Raw genomic sequence first — 16,211 nt, 5'->3', positions numbered from 1 at the left:
GGGAGGCTTCGATCCTGCAATGCATTGATAATGGCTGTAGTTTACCTTTTTTTTTTTTTTTTTTTTGTGTGTGTGTACAGAGAAGGGGGGAGGGAAGGTTATACCTAAAGTGTTCTTCCCACTTGGGTATTTTCTCTCTCTCTCTCTCATAGTCATGTTCATTTATTATTAAGGTACAATATTTATCTTAACCTAATTAGCGTATAATTGCTTATGTCCATCGCTAGTTGAAATACTGTACTTTACCACACTTGTCTGGAGTAGAAGAGCTTAAAATTTTGCTGTCATATAGTGACAGTGAAAGCTTTTAGCTAAAACTTATTATGAAGTTTATTCTTAGTTTAAATAACTCTTGAGTACCCTCACTAAAGGTTCACTGACTTATTACTAATATGTGGCATACTCTGCAGATTGATGAAAGTGATTGTTAAGAAAATCCTGGCTCTCTGGCACTCAGATATTATTGTAAAAATATTTTAACTCAGGGTAAATGCCATCAAACTGAGGCAATTATGTTAGCAGGTTCTGTATAGATGTAAACTTGCTTTAGTGGTATGTTGTCTGTTATTAGTAGCATAAATAGTATAGTGGCTAAATAATCCAAGAAAATACTTCTTTTTTTTTTTATCTGCCAAAAAAAAAAAAAAAAAAAAGTAAAAATGAAAAGAGGGGGAAAAAAAAATTCTTAGTTGCTGTCACTTTCCTCATCACCAAAAAAGTGCCTATCTAGTTCCACTTTGAATATTACCAAACTCTCTCCCTTCAATACATTCTTTCTCTGAGCTCTGGCTGCATTCTTTCTCTTTGAAAGCTAATAATAACTGGCATAGTATATTCCAGATGGCATTGGTTAAGCTTATAATTAGTATCCTCCATCTTCCCTCTCTCTTATTCTTGTTTATATTTTTGACTCAAAATGTAAAAAGTTGCTTACTATCGACTTAAAAGGCAAGAAACAAAAAGGGTGTCAAATAATTACAGAATTCTGGGTGAGGTGTCAAATTATTTGTAGCACATACATATTGTGTCACCAGCACTTCTCTAGGGCATCAACTCGTGTTCTGAGAGACTCAGTCTCACCTAACAGTACACGGTTATTATTTAAAGTTGTTGCACTTCCTATATCTAGCACACAGAAGAGAACCATCATCAGCTAGAAAAGGTTATGCAAACATACGGCAGTGAGTACATGGATAAAATGGTCATAACTCAGTGGTGATTCGCTTGTCAGATGTGACATCCTGTGACATTATGCACACCTTTCCAGTTTAAATCATATTAATTAATTAATATTAAGCTGTAACTTTTTAAATACTTAGATAAATATAAAAATAAGCTAATTTACATGATTAAGGTCCAATTAAACTGTTTACTACAATTTATTAGTTACAAGTTATAAAGTTCTGCCAAAATACTGATAATGAAGGCTCTCTGAATATTAAGCCTTCGTTATCAGTAACTACTAAATGTAAAATTAAACTAGCCAACATGGTTATCACTCTTGAAACTATTTATTTATTACAGTTTAGAAATTGAGTTCTGTTAAGCATGTAATTAATATTCATTAAAAGGTGGGTTTACTTTAGAAATATAAATAATTCATTTACAGGTCCTCAATGAATGAAAAAAAAATCCAAAAGATATAGCGTTTTGTAACCCCTAAACTCTGCTATAGGTCTTGGCTGAGCAGCTTGTGGCTCTGCATTATGATAATTCTGATCACTAGTATTTACCAAGTCAAAGACTGAGAAGACTAAAGGAAGGAATCATTTCAATCAAGCTGTTAATTACCTCCAGGTAGTGCCCTCATATGGGCTACAATCAGAATGTTGAAACAAAATTTGTCAGAGTGAAATCCATGGAGGGCGGGTTAGAGAAAGAATAAAGAATAGAAATAAATCTAAGAATACAGAATATAAATGGTTTAGAACTGAAGAAACCTTGTAAGGTGGGAATAACTGTGAAAACTAAAATCTGTAATAAGGATGGATAGACCTGGAATCCCTTAGTAACTAACTAAGCAATTTCTTTTTTTCTTTTTTTTTATAAAACAAGAAAAGTGTTAAATGTCCTGAAATAACAGAACACAAGCAGTAGTTCACAAATACTGGTGAGCCATTTTTGCCTCTACTAAATGTCTGATATTCATGAAAGCACTAAAATGAAATTGCTGTTATCAATTTCATATTCTTTGTGTATACTGGGGGGCATTTTTTTTTTTTTTTAAGCTGACACTATAGGCTTGATCCCTTGAATCATTTGCCACTACTAATACTATCAGAGATGACTCTAACTGTTGTGTGGTTAAGCTTTACTACTAAGAGTTAACAAAAAAAGTGTAGTCTATAAAAAATGTAACACATTTCAATGAGCATGTCATCCAATTAAAAAAAAAATTGTTTTTCAGCTCAATAGAGTTTACCTGATTTTTGACTACCCTATAATGGTGTCCATGATTAAGTTGTGGAATTATGCCAAAACACCAGTAAGAGGAGTCAAAGAATTTGGTGTAAGTATATATATGTGTGTATCCATTATTTATTTATTAATTTTTAGAATAATAATTTTACAATATTCTCATAAAACTGCTTTCATTACAAATAGCAGTTATGTTTGGCTTGATAGCTAACATTATTTTTCAACCTAATGTTTGGAGTGAATGGATGGGTGAAATGGGAAGGGTTTTTTTTTTTTTGGCTGATGCTGTATAATCTTGCTTTCTTGCATCATATGCCTCTACTAATGCTAATCTCATAACTTTTTATGCTAATTTACTTTGACATGAACTTTTTATGAAGTTGTTTGTTAAATTACTGCACATATGTGTGTGCATTTTGGAAAAATGGTGTAAGAAACCAAAGCTTAGTATCAACTTAAGAATAAATTAATTTAAAAGTAATGCTAATTTTAAATGAACTAGATTAGGCAGGACATACTATTACTGTAACTGGTACATGCAAAGTTGGGTCTTGTCTGTATAGCAGAAATTGCTGAACCAGTGGCTGTTGGCCCTTGCTTATGGCATCACATGAGATCAGTATGCTAAACAGGATGCTTGCATATGTCAAAACATGTGTGGAAAAATCCACAAGATCATTCAGAATATGTACATAGTCAAGAATATCAGCAAGCACCTGAACCTGGGCTGGTTCAGGTATTTGCTGATAGTTGTTTGTTTGTTATTTGGTTTTTAGGAGCATTAGCAACTAAGGCCATATTGCTCCGGGATATGTGGTGGTCATTCCCTGACCTTTCCGCATTCTCCGTATTTGGTGGTGACGGGCTCGAACCCCGGTCTAATCAAGAAGCATGTGTTTATGCACTGCTGCTCCTTCCCACCTGGCTACGGAGGCGCCTTGCTGATAGTATGCGTGTCAAGTCTGCAACAGGTTCTTCTGGTGTGATATATTACTGCATTTACAGTTTTGCCTATCCTTTTTTCTAGTATCAGTCCTGCCAGGTTTCTTAAACCTAAATCACTTTGTGATCTCATGGGAGCATCCTATAAATTGCCTCTGGAATTTCAGATATGTCCTATAAATTTTTACGGACGAAGTTTTTACGGCTCTGGAAAATAGAGAAATTTTTTCTGTTTTATTAACTTAAATTGGCATATTAACTTATTTTTTAGAGTAGCTTTATATTCCTAGTTACGATACTTAGTTTAAATTTTAATTTAGATGGAGATTTTGTAGGTTATTACTAGTATGGGTAAGGGTATCCAATCCCCGTGTTTTACAAGTTTTGCAGCTCCGGCGAACGAAAGGTTTTTTAGCTATATTTAGCTGCTTTATTGACTAATTGTTATATTAAATTATTTTCTATAAGAAGCTTATAGACCTAGTCAAGATCCTTGGTTTATTCTGAATTGAGATAGCGAGATTTTGGAAGTTAATTAATGCTTAAGTGTCCATAGATTTACCGTTCGTAACTTGCCACCATTGTTATACGATACGTTATATCCCGAACTAGATAGCATTAGCTTAGTATAGTATATAATATTATCAATTAATCAGTAACATTTATTAATCTTGTTAAACTTCATTGTCAATTAAATTGTACTTTTTAACTAAATACATATAACGACTTAGATTTTACAAACTTAACATAATTAATTAATACTTAACTTGATACGGAAGTTATATCACGGAACTCGGAGATAACACTCGATACTGAAAATATATATATAGATATATAGTGTTATAACTGCGTTGGGATACAAGTTTAGGATTATAATTTTGTACTGCAAATTGAAATTTTATTGAAATTGAATCGAAATCATGACTCAGACCAGAGCAGCAAAGCAAAAGGGTCAAACTAATGGGAGTGCTGTGGCTCAGTGGGAGTGCTGTATGGGACATGATATTGCCATGGGGAATGTGTTTGTGTAAGGAATGTGAGGAAATCAGGCGACAACTCAGCGTTGTTATGGGCCTATATGAGATCTTGAAGGACAGGGTGGATGCCCTTGAAGGATCTAAATTGAGGGGCCCGTCAAGCTCTCAGCTGCCCTGAGAGCTTGATGAGCTTGAATGTTTTGCAATGTGTACAGGAAGGATAGACAGGATAGGAAGGGAGGAGAGGTTATGCTATTAATTAAGAAACGCATAAAATCCAATGAAGTGAAGCCAGTGGACATCGCTGGACAGTGCATTGTTGAGTCAGTTTGGTGTGACATAAGCATTTGGTGATCAAAATTGAGAGTAGGAGTGTATTATAAGCCTAATGACTCTGATGAGTATAATAAGAAACTGTACAGGGAAATAGAGTGGGCCAGTAAATCAGAATGTCTTATAATGGGGGATCTTAATTTCCCAGATATTGACTGGAATTTGTGGGTTGGTCACTCACACACACTAGCAAGGCTTTTGTGGATTTATTGGATGATTGTTTTCGACATCAGCATGTTCGGGAGGCAACTAGAGGGAGTACTCTTGGTCTGATTATCAGTAGTAATTCTTCATGCATTAAGAATCTGCAGTTAAAGGAACCACTAGGTGGCAGTGATCACAGTGTGCTGAAGTGGGATTTACTCAAATAGGTAACTACCATCAGGGGTAAAGGGAAGGGTTTTTGCTTTCATAAAGGCGACTACGGTGGTCTGAGACAGTATTTAAATTCTATACGGTGGGACGAACTGATGATGTTACCAACAGCAAATTCAAAATGGGAAGCATTCAAAGAATTAATCTTGGAAGCTACTAGGCTTTACATACCAACTAAGAAATATTGTTCAAGGTTTAGGCCTAAATGGATGTCAGAAGTAATGAGACATATGGCAGAGAAGAAAAATGCATGGAATACATATAAATTAATGGGTGACATGGAAGCCTATGATAGATATAAGCTGGTCTGTAACCAAGTCACGAAGGAGATTAGGCAGGCAAAGGCAGATTATGAGAAATCTTTGGCAAAGATGCAAAGAAAATCAGCAGAGTTCTTTACCTATGTAAACTCTAGAAGGAAAGGGATGAATCAGATTGGTCCACTGGATATTGATGGTTCAACTGTTGATGATCCTGCTCAGGTGGCTAACAAACTAAATGAGTATTTTGCATCTACATTATATTCACACATGAGGAGTTATTCAGGGAGGGGAATGCCAGAGGTGATTTAAACTCTGGCAGTGAGCTATATGATTTTGTAATAAGAGGAAAGTGGAGGAGAAATTGTTGAAGGTAAACATAAAAAAGGCACCAGGGGTGGATAGGATCTGTTCAGTTATATTAAAGGAGACAGCAAAGGAAGTAAGCAAACCCTTAGCCATAATGATGGGAGCTTCTTTGGACTCAGGAGAAGTACCCATGGACTGGAGATGTGCAGATGTGATCCCAATTCACAAAGGAGGATTAAAGGGCAACACAAGTAATTATAGACCTGTTTAACTTCTGTTCCATGAAAATTAATGGATGCACTGGTTAAAGAAGCACTGCAGGATCATCTAGAAAATATTTCACTTATAGCTAGGACACAGCATGGTTTTGTTAAGGGAAAGTCTTGCCTGACCAATTTGATTGGATACTATGATGTGGTCACAAAGGAACTGGATGCAGGGAATAACTTTGATATCATATATTTGGATCTTAGAAAGGCTTTTAATACTGTTGCACATGGAAGACTGCTGAACAAATTGGAGCAGTGTGGCATTGGAGACAAATTGCTGCTATGGATAAAGGGATGGTTGAGTGGGAGAAGACGGAGAGTGGTAATCAATGGACACTGCTCATCGTGGACTAATGTTATTAGTTGAGTCCCTCAGGGTTCAGTGTTGGTGTTGTTTTCTGTATTTATAAATGATATTGATGATGGTATATCAAGCTTAATGTCCAAGTTTGCAGAAGATATGAAGGTTGGCAGGGTTGTTAAGGACACTATTGACAATACGCTGCTGCAACAGAATCTAGAAAAGTTGAGCAGATGGGCTGAGAGGTGGCAAATGAAGTTTAACATTGACAAATGTAAACTACTACATATGGGAAGCAGTATGACGTATCAACCCCAGAGTGATGTATCAACTCTGTGGTACTACACTGACAGTGGTAGAGAATGAAAAGGACCTGGGGGGTAATTGTGCAATCAGATATGAAGTTTTCTGAGCAGTGCAGACGGTCTGCAAGAGTAGCTCATGGTGTCTTGTCAATGATATACAGGAATTTTGCTGGCAGGAATAAGGAGGTGATTATCCCCTTGTATAAGGCAATGGTCAGGCCACACCTTGAGTACTGTATACATGTCTGTAGGCCTCATTTTTAGAAGAATGTAGAGCTGTTTAAACAAGTACAGAGAAGGGTAACAAGATTAGTGAATGGAACAAAGGGTTGCTCTTACAAAGAAAGGCTTAAGTTTTGCAAATTACAGTGTCTGGAGACTAGCCACCTGCGAAGTGATCTGATTGAGGTGTATAAAGCCTTGAATGGTTTGAGCATGCTCAATGCTTTTGGGTTTTTTTCTCTTGCTCAGAATAATCACCTGATAGGGCATAAATTCAAATTGAGGAAAGACAGATGTAGGATAGATGTGCAGAAGTTTGCCTTTAGCCAGCGGGTAGGTGGTTGGTGGAACAGACTTCCCTCCTTTGTTGTGGAATTTGGTAGCCTAAATAAATTTAAGGCAGGGCTGAGCTGGACAGGTATTTGGAATGAACGGAGGGGTGAAATGGGAGCGGGTTTTTTTTTTTGGCTGATGCTGCATAAGCTTGCTTTCTTGCAACATATGCTGCTACTAATGCTAAATTGCTTCTGGAATTTCAGATATTTGAGACTATCCATTACCAAAATATTCATTTCTTCATGATCAGTGTGTGTGTTGTTTTGTTGTTTATTGGCGCATTAACCACGGAGATCATAGTGCGCCAGGTGTGTGTGTGTGTGTGTGTTTTAACAGGCATTTTTATATGAGTTTCTAAACAAGTGTTTCTTTAAATTTTAGCTGCTTGTAGATGATCTTCTTGTCTACAATGGCATTCTGGCACAAGTAAAACCAACTGGAGAAATAATCCCTTACCATACCATTCTCTTTACTTCAGATAGAGAAATTGTCAATAGGGAAAAACATACAATTATTAGGTAAGCAAGTATTTAAATCATGCGTTATAACATTTCATCACCACTGAATTTAATATGTGTCATAGATGTCATAAATATAGCCATGTGCTCGAAAAAAAAAGAATTCCTTATGATTACTTCATAAATATGTATTTAAATATTAACAACTACATAAACTTATATAAAGATTAAATATTAAATAGTTGTATAATAGACATTCAATCTGTATTTTCATATCGAGGGTTTAGTGTCAAACAATGTTAACTACAAAATTGCATTTTTTGAGATAACTTTAGTTTTACTTATACAAATAATGCATATCGTGTCACATTGCTGTATCTCTCTGATTAGTACTTTACAAGTTAGCTTGGGCTGCAAGTACATTTCCCAGCAGTGCATAGCACACGCTTCTTGATTAGACCGGGGTTCGAGCCCGTCACCACCAAATACGGAGGATGCGGAAAGGTCAAGGAATGACCACCGCATATCCTGGAGCAATATGGCCTTAGTTGCTAATGCTCCTAAAAACCAAACAACAACAAGTACATTTCCGGTAACCCAAGAAAATGTCAAATGACTTTTTCTTGTTAGCTACAAAAATGCTAATTACAAAATGATTTTGTAGTTAATGCTGTTTGACACCAAACCATTGATATTCTGCTTAGAATTAAACTATTGTGAGTAGAGTTTTTTTCTCTGTAGGTGCATATTATAAAAGTGCAAAAGAATTTATTCAAACAAATAATGATCATATATGAAATAATTTAAGTAATATACATTAGAATGAAATGTATACAAAATGATTTATGCACCTCTGAGAAGATCTTTATAATGGTATTTTACAGTAGTATATCATAAATGACTTGTATCCAAATCTTCAGTTTTTTCTTCTTCTTTTTTTTCTTTTTTTTTTCTTTTTTTTTTCTTTCTTTTTTTTTTCTTTCTTTTTTTTTTCTTTCTTCTCTTCTTTTTTATTCTCTCTTCTTTTTTTTCATCTGTTCAATGATGTTTACATAACTGATATGCAGTGCCCAACTTCTATCTTGATATCCAAAGTAGATATGATAAGCATGTTTAACCAATTTTTTAGAGATCAACATTATGATTTTAATGTGAATTGCTCACACATATAATAAAAGATAATACAGAATTATTATTTAATTTGGCATTATTTCTTCATGTTGATTACCAAAAAACTACTTTATGCAAATTAAAGTGAATATAATAAAACATTTGACCAGCCCGAAATGCACGCAGATGATTAACATGTATGAATCTGTTATCATAACATATGACTTGTAATTGTGGCGCCTCCATAGCCAGGTTGGAAGGAGCAGCAGTGCGTAGCACACGCTTCTTGATTAGACCGGGGTTCGAGCCCGTGACCACCAAATACGGAGGATGCGGAAAGGTCAGGGAATGACCACCGCATATCCCCGGAGCAATATGGCCTTAGTTGCTAATGCTCCTAAAAACCAAAATAACAATAACAATAACGACTTATAATTGTGAGCCATCCTCTCTGCTCCTCTGTTTCACTTTAATTCCCTAAGTGATGCTTATTTTCTAACATTATGAAAGTAAGTTATTACATTTTTCCCCCCTACAAATGTGATGCATAAGTATTATCCATATTTGGAATTAACATAAAGAATTAATTTTAAAAAATTATTTCCTTTTTATTTATTTATTACCATCCTTTTCAAAAACCTTATTGATGACAGAATAAAAATAATTCTCATCTTTCTTTCTCTATTTAGTTTACTTAGAAATCATAAAATTTAGTTGTAGTTATAATTCACCTATGCTTTAGTATTAAAAATTTGTTATTTTATTGAATCGCCTTTAAAATCTACGTAACAATTATGGCTTCAACAATAATAAATCTGAAGCCTACTAAAAAAATAATCATACTGATATTTGCAATTTTGTATCTAGAAATCAGGACATAGACAATCACGTTCAACTTACGAATGAACCAAGAGATCTGTGTAAAGTAAGAAAGGCCGCTGCTGATCAAGGTAAGAAAAAAAAAGATTCTAAAATATCATTACGGACTTTTTCAATGTCATTTAGTTTACTGGACCTGTTAAAAATTTTCCATAGGACCTGCTTAGTTTAACATTGACAGAAAAGGTGTGCCCTATTCCCTCCATAGAATAATATCTCAGCCCGTACCAAAGCATGCTGATTACTGCCAATCAGATTCTTACTTTTGTATGGGTATTAGTTCAAAACACCAGTGGTGCAAAACATCTGCATGTTTGGAATGCCTGCATGTTCAGAATGTCTGAGTGCAAAACGCCTGCATGTTCATAATGCCTCGATGCAAACAGTGCCAGCCACAAGCATGTTCAACCGGTTCTGTCGAACAGGTTCAATTGGTTCTGTCAAAACAATATTGTTGACTAATGTATTAAATATTATTTGTATTTAAAATTTTTGTTCAGTATAATATAAAATTGTTTAATTATGTCTTAGCTACTGTAAAATTTAAAAAAAAAAAAAAAAAAATCGCTATTACAAAAATATGCTCCTTAAGTTTTGCACAGGACCCTAGGAGCCCTGCAAGTAATTATTGAACAGGGCCCCACAAATTTTGGGGCTGGCTCTGGGTGCAAAGTGCCTGCAGTTCAAAATGCCAACAGGAGTAAAATGCTAATGGGTCAAAATGCTGATAGCTTATAACAGGCTATAATACAAAATGTGTTTTTGTTATGTAAAATTCATCTGTTATTAATAAAAGTCTGAAAAGCTTGGTTATATTTCCTTCTTTTAATTTTATCTGATTAGTTTTTTTCTCATCATACAACATAGAAAAACAAAGTTATTTAATTTGAAAAACAAAGAAATGAGGCATAGACTTTTTTTTTTTTAAGTGTGGGGAAGTAATATCTTTTTAGGCACATTAGCATATATGATGTGCCTGTTGTTCTCACCATGTCTGTCCATCCACATTTAACATCTCGGCTCCTAATGTTTGGATATTTATGAAATTTTATATTTGAGAATTTTAAAAAAGATTTGTGGAGCCATTTCAAATTTCATTAAATTTGGGCAGTTATTATTATTTTTTTTTTTTTCTGACCTCCTGTAATAACTTGACCAATGGATGAATTTTCATAAAATTTTTTATTTGGGTCTTTTAGAAAGATTTGGTGAGTTTTCTCAAATTTCATTCAAATCAGACCTGGCAATTATTATTATTTTTTTTTTTTGTACATATCATATAGGCAATTCATGAACTGTAGCTGTAGCTCTGGATATTAGTTTGTTGCCATTCCACTGATCAGAGGAATAAGTGGGCAATGTTGTGGATACACAGAAATGTTTTTTGTTGTAGATCACAAATTATTACTATTCGCTAACATGCCTGAAATGTTAAAGTATTGCATACATTAGCTAACTTGTTTAATTTTAATTTCAAAGTTTACCCCATAAGTTTTCATATTTTAACTTTCAAGTGAACTACTGCAGTATTAAGGCTGATTTCTGTATAGAGTAAACTCTCATTATAACATTCTGCTTAAATTACTATCCACCCCCCTTTAACACTCCTATATGAGTTCTTGTGACCAAAATGATCTTTTGTGATATGGTGATATTGCAAAGGGAGCTGGCACTGAAGTGGTAAGAAAATACCATGAAATGCTTGATTCCATTATGTACATATTTCCAATTCAGAAATAAACACTAAGAGCACCCTTTTGTCGGTGAAGGGAACAAAATGGTGCTCTTACCTAAAGAGGCCTCAGTTCTGCATAACTGCAGCGTCTGGAGACTAGAGAAATTTGGTTGAGGTGTTTAAGGCCTTGAATGGATTGAGTAAGCAAAATGTTAATGGCATTTTGCCTTTGCTACTACTACTAAACATAATAATACCGATGTAGGTTTTGAGTGTGTTATTATCTTATAAAAACACAGTTTACCTGTGCATCATGCTGCTCAAGGAATACAAATGATGTTATTCATGCATTTGAGAAATGGTTGGAGGATTGAGACTGGCTTCTACTTAAGACATTCTAGAAAAGATGAGGGAATATTACATAAAGTGTGTAGCCCTCAGAAGTGACCATGTTGTATAAAAGTTAATTAATTTCTGGCTAGTACTTCGTTCTTTCTGTGGTAGATCAGAATCTTATCAAATACCTCTCATACACAAAATGTGAATGAGAGGTATTTGATAAGTGTTTGCTTTTAATTTAGATAATAATAATGACTTAAAATATCATTACTTTTCATTACATACTGTATGAATTGCTTATAAATAAGAAACATCAATTTTGCATATACAAGGGTGGTTCAATAAAGAATCGCCCTAACCTACTTCCACATATCGCAGAGTTATGATATTTTGTGTGTATCTCTGTACTACATCATACATATCTCTGTACTAAAGGTGTAAAATTTCAGCCTTGTGTCTTAATTTGTTTTTCTCTTACAGAGCTAAACGTGTGACGAAGTAACATCATGGACAAAGTTGAAGCTAGAGCTGTAATCAGGTATCTGTTCTTGAAGGGGAAATCTAAAGAAATCCACGAGGAGATGACTGCTGTATATAAGGATGAAGCCCCATCCTATGGCATTGTGAAGGACTGGCATAGACAGTTTAAGTGTAGTCGGACATTGGTAGAATCTGAGCAGATTCCACGTCATCCCCATTCAGCCATTGATGACAGCACAATCAGAAAAGTGTAGTCGTTAATAATGGAAGATTGCCGGATATCTGTGCGTGAATTGTCCCAGGAGGTGAAGATTAGTGTGGGCTCTGTTGAAACAGTCCTTCATGATCAACTCCATTTATGGAAATTGAGGGCAAGATGGATTCCCCAATTATTGACTGGTTTCCAGAAGGCTGATCGACAATAGAAATCACAAGAGTTGTTAACCCTGTGCCAAAAAAATGAGGAAGACTTTTTCTCTCATCTAATCACTCAGGATGAAAGTTGGATACACCATTTCGTCCATGGAATGGCAAATTATAGTTCCCCCCCCCACCAAGAAGGTAAAGGTCCAAGCGTCAGCAGAGGAAAGGTCTTGATGACTGTTTTGGGATGAGAAAGGTGTAATAATGACTGTTACTTGCCGAAAGGTAGAACAATTACAGGTGCCTATTATGCCAACTTACTCACAGTATTATGGGAGAAAATCAAAACATGTAGGCGTGGCATGCTGTCCAAAGGTGTGAGAATGCTTCAAGACAATGCCCCAGTTCACACTTCTGAAATTGCAACAACACCAGTGGCCACTTGTGGATATGAAATACTGCCCCATCAAGCCTACTCACCTGATCTTACCCCATCGGACTTCTTCTTGTTTCCTTCCCTCAAATCATTTCTTCGGGGGACCCACTTCTACAAAAACGATATCCGTAGCCTCATCCATCGATGGGAAAAATGTGTAAATCTGCACGGTGGCTATGTAGAGGAGGACTAAAACCTGTGCCAAGAATCAACAGGCTAGCACCTCTGCAACTAGGTCAGGGCGATTCTTTATTGAACCACCCTCGTATATATTTGGTTGAGTTTATAACCTTTGCTGTAAAAAGGAGATGGTGGCACAGTCAGTCACACCATACCACCATGTCCCTTATACAAGAAAGATTATAATGCAGGCCATGATTTATCAAGCTGTGATGGGCATATAATTGTTGTTTCCAGGCTTTATGTATGAGGTGTGGCAATAAAGTTCCCATACTGGTGCAATAAAATAATCCCCATCTGATTGAATGCGCTTATTACACCACTCTGAAAACTCATTGAAGGCATCCAACGAGATGATGTTAGTTTGGAAGGTACATTTTTCTTATGTCCTCAAATACTGAAATCTCTTCCCTTCGAGGGCAGATTTTCTTGAGAAAGAAGAAGTCCGCTAGTGCTAGATTGGTAGAGTACACTAGATGGTTGATCTGTACAGTGCCAGGTTTCGTCATAAATGTCTCCACAACAAGTGCAGAATGGGCAGGGGCATTGTCATGCTGCAAGAACCAACTGCCTTTCTCTCAAAATTGTAGCCTCAGCTGGGAAATGCACTTCAGCTGTTTTTGAAGTACCTGTACATAGAATGCAGTATTGATTCTCTACCCTTTGGGTATAAATTACTTGTGAATCACACCCTGTTTGTCAAAAAACATGATCAGCATTGTCTTGATCCTGGACTTCTGTAAATAAAATTTTTTGGGCCTTTTGAAGTTCACTGCATGCTCAAACACTTGATTTCTGGGTTGTGCTGAAGCATTCAACACTCATGTCCAGTGGCAATACAGTGGTGAAAATTAGGATTGTCTTGACAAGTGTGGATGAAGTTTTTGCATGATGACATGCTTCATTGCTTTTGCTCATTCGTGAGGCTGTGTGACACAAATTTTGCATAGATCTTCCTTTTCCTTAAATCTTCATGAAGAATTTGACAAATCGTCTTATTCATATCCAACTCATCAGCCATCATTTTGAGGGTCAAATGATGATCTCTTCCCAGAATTTCCTGAACTTTTGCAACTCTGTCCTCATTTTGAGAGGCTGATGGATACTCACTTCTTGAGATCATTGTGAACATCCATGTGTCTGTCTTTGAACAACTTGTACCATTCAAACACACTGATATGACTTAATGTTTCGTCACCATAAACAGTTTTTAACATTTCATACACATCTGTTGAAGGTTTTTCCAGTTTAAAGAAAAATTTTGATATTCGTTTGTTGCTCCATTGCAAAATTGTGACATGGAATGTTAAAACCACTAGTGAAACTGGTTGTTGTTTGCAACATATTAGCCTACTTGACAATTGCTGTACCACCATCTGCTGGAGGATGTTTGAACTACAACATACCACTTCCATTTATTTTCAAACTCATCAAACATGACCACAACAGCACCAGTCCAGGAACTTTGTTGCACCTAGTGAGGCTATGTATGTATTTATATAATTAATCTCTTATAGGCCTTCAGAAGCTTAGCTTCTGAAGTTATTATTGCTGTTTGAGAACCTTACTTATTTATAAATAGCTGATGCTGTTGAACAGTATTATGTATGTGTGCCTAGATAATAGTATTTGACTGAACTTTTTTTTTTTTTTTTTTTTTGTAACATTCTTTGTCAACTCCAGTATATTGCTTGTTAGTATAGCTACAAATATGGTACATAAAGGTCAATAATATATGAATGATTTCAAAATCAAGATATCATTGATTTGAGTTTAATTTTGACTTATGTTTTGTACTAACATTTGGAATTGTATTTCTCTATTTTTTTTTTTTTTTTTTAGCTTTACGGCCAACAACTAGTGTAACTCCAATGGGAGCAAGGCAGACACACAGAATACACCCAAGGTGACTTGATGCCATTAATGCTCAGATTCTCTTCAGAGTTTCATTCTCAACTCAGTCTGTGATACCTCTTATCACCTCTAATCAGATTCAACAAGTGTACTTAACATTTTAATCACAATTGTGGTGTGTGTGTATATATTTATATATTGGGATTATAATCCTTACAGTCAGTATTATTGAGAAAATTCAGAACTATGATTTCTCAATATCCTGATATTTAACGAAATCCAGTGTTTTTGTTTGTGTGATTGTTAGATGGTTATTGTAATGGTATCAGATGTTAGTGCCACTGTTATGATGAACCTAGTCTTTAATATACAATCAAAAATATGAAAACAAGAAAGTAGGTTGGCACAACTGTTAGAGAGTTTATTTTATGCATGCTCCAATATACACTTGCACTTGTTATTAATATTGACAGAATTTTGTACAAAGCAAACTGAATGGTTATTTTCCTACCAACACCACAGATTTGCAAATCGATTTTATGTCATCATCGTTACCCCGCCCCCTTTTTGCAATCACAAATGTATATATATACATAACAAAAAATAAAATATTTGCAATCAACTTGATGGTTTATTTAATGAAATATGTATCGCAATTTATTTTTACAATAAATCATAAAAATAAAACACTGATGGATTGCATCACTTGAATATACCGATTTGCCTTTTGTCATCTTAGATGTATTTTTATGTCCATTTATGAAAATCACATCCATATTTTTCCATCATTAACCATTTTTGTGAACATTATTGGGTTCTGAATGGGACAGCAATATTACAGTGCTTCATCATTTCACATCCACAGTACTGCCCACAAATAGTAGCTTTGTACTACTACTGTCTAGCCTTTATATTTTAAGTAGCAGCAAGTGAAATTCAATAAATTTTGTTCCAGAGTTATGCAGAGGTAGTGTGTATTCATTCAAACCATCCAATGAGTGTATTTCTTTGCCCGTATTAAATGTTGGTACCATAAAAATTGAATATATCCACTACTGCTTGAACATTGTTTTGTATTTCAGTTGACTTTGTGCATAATTTTGATTTTCACTTAGTTGAGAACAGACAACTTGTGCAACACAAAAGTGGCTGGCTTTCTTGATTTTGCTCACTGAATGAAATAAATTGCTTTATATTTATTTGCAGGATGTTTCCTAAGTGTGTTATTATTCCCTAACCATGTTTTTGTTTGTGGAGAATTAACATAAAAAATTCAATGTAAAATTGATATCAATTTTACATTGGACAAGAGCTGAGCTTCATCTCTTAAGGGCCATGTGCCTATCTTAATCAGTTTACAACTCTTTCACATGATACTCTAAATAAAAAA

The 16,211-nt window shown here is 35.1% G+C and overlaps 1 protein-coding gene across 3 annotated transcripts in view; it reads left to right on the top strand.

The window, feature by feature from the left end:
* Nucleotides 1-15,408, top strand: part of LOC150086434 (katanin-interacting protein-like) — a 351,533-nt gene extending 336,125 nt beyond the window's left edge. For all 3 annotated transcript variants that reach the window (XM_090372573.1, XM_090372572.1, XM_090372571.1), the window contains 4 exons: nucleotides 2,408-2,509; nucleotides 7,429-7,565; nucleotides 9,483-9,565; nucleotides 14,810-15,408. In XM_090372573.1, coding sequence (XP_090228699.1) covers nucleotides 2,408-2,509; nucleotides 7,429-7,565; nucleotides 9,483-9,565; nucleotides 14,810-14,877 — 390 coding nt within the window. In that variant the 3' untranslated portion in view covers nucleotides 14,878-15,408. The remainder of the gene's footprint in view (nucleotides 1-2,407; nucleotides 2,510-7,428; nucleotides 7,566-9,482; nucleotides 9,566-14,809) is intronic.
* Nucleotides 15,409-16,211: the final 803 nt, after the last annotated feature.

This window comes from Mastigoproctus giganteus, chromosome 4, assembly GCF_048544385.1.
Source record: "Mastigoproctus giganteus isolate SK-2022 chromosome 4, ASM4854438v1, whole genome shotgun sequence".
Lineage (NCBI taxonomy): Eukaryota > Metazoa > Arthropoda > Arachnida > Uropygi > Thelyphonidae > Mastigoproctus > Mastigoproctus giganteus.
Note: the sequence above shows the minus strand (reverse complement) of the source record. Positions and strands in the feature narration are given on the sequence as shown.